Source organism: Propithecus coquereli, unplaced genomic scaffold, assembly GCF_000956105.1.
Source record: "Propithecus coquereli isolate 6110/MARCELLA unplaced genomic scaffold, Pcoq_1.0 Scaffold10, whole genome shotgun sequence".
NCBI lineage: Eukaryota > Metazoa > Chordata > Mammalia > Primates > Indriidae > Propithecus > Propithecus coquereli.
Genome location: NW_012133858.1, coordinates 19,674,737 through 19,678,380, shown reverse-complemented (window position 1 = coordinate 19,678,380; position 3,644 = coordinate 19,674,737). Strand labels below are relative to the sequence as shown.

At 36.3% G+C, this 3,644-nt stretch overlaps 1 protein-coding gene across 1 annotated transcript in view; it reads right to left on the bottom strand.

Moving 5' to 3' along the window:
- The window catches only part of PARL (presenilin associated, rhomboid-like), a 49,031-nt gene that overhangs the window by 32,346 nt on the left and 13,041 nt on the right, over nt 1-3,644 (bottom strand). The window contains exons 2-3 of the mRNA XM_012640028.1: nt 1,979-2,174; nt 1,326-1,496 (exon numbers count right to left, since the gene is read on the bottom strand). Of these exons, the coding sequence (XP_012495482.1) occupies nt 1,326-1,496; nt 1,979-2,174 (367 nt within the window). The remainder of the gene's footprint in view (nt 1-1,325; nt 1,497-1,978; nt 2,175-3,644) is intronic.

Genomic DNA, 3,644 nt, shown 5'->3' with positions numbered 1-3,644 from the left:
AAAAAAAAAAAAAAACCATTTGGATACATTTGGATATCAAAACTTCATAGTGCAAAGATGTGCTGGAAACCTATAGCTTTCTAACGGATCTAGGATAATTCCTTAGGAATTAGGTCAGTTTTACTATCTTCTCAAATATGCTGTACTTAATAAAAATCTGCTAGTTATTGTAACTTTCACCTGCAAATATTATCCATCGTTACTCCGGGATAAAGCCTCTCTAAGCAGAGCTCATGCTTCTTGAATATGTTGATGAGGAAACAAGGAAGAATGAATCCTTTTCCCTCTTCAGAGGGACCTCAAACTATCATTAATAAAAAGAAAACCCAAGCCTTCCTTCTCAGGCTCTTGTTGGCCAGGATCACACTGTTCCTAGGAAGGGGAAAAATAAGGAGGACATCCACCCACTGTCTGAACCAGAGGGCAGTGTATCATAGGAAACAAAGGTGCCTGAAACCAGATGGATCTGGAACCACATATTAACCTAAAGCCTCAGTGCTCAATAAGTATTGGCAACTTAAAGAAATAAAATATTTATGTTTTATCTAAAAGGAAACATTTTAAAAAAATCATTTAAGAGGAAGGAAGGCCATCAACTTGCAAATAAAGTAAATGACAAGTTCTGTATTTGTACCTTTTTCTTGCATCCCATCTCCTGAGCACAGTTAGAAACACTCAGAGGGTATTTACCAGAGGTATATAAATATCATGTCACTGAGAAACTTTTTAAAATCTACTTGGTAGCTCTACCCCTAAGGCATGTATATTTTGAAAAACTCCCTGTGATTCTGATATGTACTCTAAAGTAATCCAGTAAGGTAATATAACAGTGGCTCTTAAACTTCAGTGGAGTTAAGATGGGCCCTCAAAACATTAACTTTTTAGAACTATCTGTGGTGATTTTTGATGCATGTGGGTAGAGGGACAAAATTCTTGGAACACTGTTAAATACAACACTGCCAGACATACAAAACATTAATAAATATTTACTGTAATAAAAGGACTCTAAAACAATGTTAAGTGAACTGACTTGACATCTATTAATCTAATGTTGCCATTAACTAAAAACACTTGATAAATAACCAGACTTCAAAGATTGGGATTACCACTAGAGTAACTATAGTAAACAATAATCTATTGCCTATTTCAAAATAGCTAGTACAGAATAGTTTGAATGTTCCCAGCATAAAGATAAATGTTTAAGGTGATGGATATTATAATTACCCTAATTTGATTATTATACATTGTATGAATGTATCAAAATATCACTTGTATTCTGAAAATATGTACATATATTATGTATCAATAAAAAATTTGTGATTAACTAGAACAAAGAAAGCAATGTTTATCTTTACCTCCTTTCTGAAGTCTCCTTCTTTCTGTGGTCTTATGCTATCCAACCAATCAGCTTTTATACCATCAAAATAACTCTGGACCCTGGATTTCAGTGATTCATATTGCCAAATAGCAGCTGATCCAAATGCACAGCCTGTAAACTAGATAAAAGTAGATATATTACAAAATAATTTAAAAGGGAAATAGATCTGTACATTATCAAGGACAGCACTTCATTTTCATTGCTTTTTACAAACCAACAGAAAGAACACCTGGCACAGTGAAACCTAATAGGTAAAAAGGACACTTTACTGTTTATTTTATTAACTTCCCAATACCCTGGAGCCTGTTTCCACCAACAAATCTTCAAACAAAATTCAAAATGCTAACTTAGTATCCGTTGAAATGCTGTACCAAATATGAGGCTCGTTAAGTTTCTTCTCCAGGGCTTACACAACTGAGCCAGTTTCTAAAAGCAATTACTAAATTCACATTCTGTAGTCAGAATTCATGAGCCCAGCTACCCAGATACTTTGATCCCCCTCCATCTGTCCTTACTTTAAGGGAACCTAAAGAAGACAAACAGAACTTTAACACTGCCCTTGTAGTGAGGTAGGTAACTCCTAATGATGTGAGCTCTTACCCCAACAGTAAAAAACAAAGGTTTTACAAGAGTCCTTATAGGATAGGGAGAAGGATAAAAGGCTGTTTCTTCCACAGGAGGAATCAAAACACTTCTTTTGTACGCTGTACCACTTGTCCCTGTGTCTGATCTTCGAGGTTCAACCTTCCTGGGTGCTTTTCTGAATCCACATTTTTGCTGAATAAAGAAGTTAAACCTATGGGGAAAAATAGCAGATTAGAAACACAATGGCATCTTGCAAACATCAACATCTGTGAGTCTCCACTGCATCATCACCATTTCAGTTAATTCTTCTCTACAGTCCAAAGAGCCAGGACCCTACTCCTAGGTAGAATTCAAAGTCACAACAGACACAAAAACAAAATAATTTGTATCCGTCCTCCACATAGAAAGAATCTGCAGACCTATAGGCCTATGAAAAGCTGCAGAACTCGCCAGTTTTGATCAGCACAGAATAGCTTTATCTTGTAAATTTGGTCAATTTACAGGACAAACTTTAAATGTATTGTCCTTCATTAGAAACTAAGAAGGGGGGAGAGTTAAGAAGGGGAGTGAGGGATAAAAAAATTACCTATGGGGTAAAATGTACACTATTCTGGTAACCAGGACACCAAAAGCCCTGACTTGAGCATTATACAATTCATCCATGTAACAAAAGACACCTGTACCCCCTAAATCTATTGAAATTTTTTAAAAAATGTATTGTCCCTGAAGCCATCCCAAATTCACATAATTATTTACTTTTATAAGTACTGATTGATGGATTCCTCTCACTTCTCCCCTATTTCACTGTTTTGGGGACATCCACCAAATATATTTATAAAGAGTTTTGAGTCCTTATAGCTTGACCTCCTTAAAACATCTGACACTACTAATCATGCCTCCCAGTTTTAGCTGCTGTAACACTGCACTCTCTACTCTTCAAATTCATCTTCAGCTCCTAATAGCTTCCCCTTTTCTTCTACCCTAGTTCCTTTACTACATTCAAACTCAACCTATATAAATTCTTGGAACATTCTTCTTTTATAAAACTAACTTCTCCAGGTCAATAAAGTAGAGATCCCTTCCTGTTTGTTCTCACTGTACCCTGAACGTACTATCCTTCTACTAGATCCAAAGTTCCTCAAAAGCACAGATAGGACAGGTCTCTCACCTTTTAACCCAGCCTCTGACACAAGATGCTCACATCTGATGACTAAAAGAAAAAAATTCACTTTTGTGGCTTGAATGACTTCTAAGCAGGTAAATGATTCAAATATATTTTTTTAGTCCTAACAACCATTATCTAGTTCTGTATTTCCAACTATATATGGAATACTAATACTTGGATATGCTCCTCATTACTTTAAAACCAATATATTCAAAATGAAACTAACTTATTCTCCTCTACAAACACCTCCATTTTCTGACTTCCTTATTCTTTTAGTGGGACCATAGTTCTCAGTTATTGAGGTTAAAAATCTAGGCCAGGCCAGGCGCGGTGGCTCACACCTGTAATCCTAGCACTCTGGGAGGCCGAGGCGGGAGGATTGTTTGAGCTGAGGAGTTCAAGACCAGCCTGAGCAAGAGAAAGACCCCATCTCTACTAAAAATAGAAAGAAATTAATCAGACAACTAAAAATATATAGAGAAAAAATTAGCCAGGCATGGTGGCACATGCCTGTAG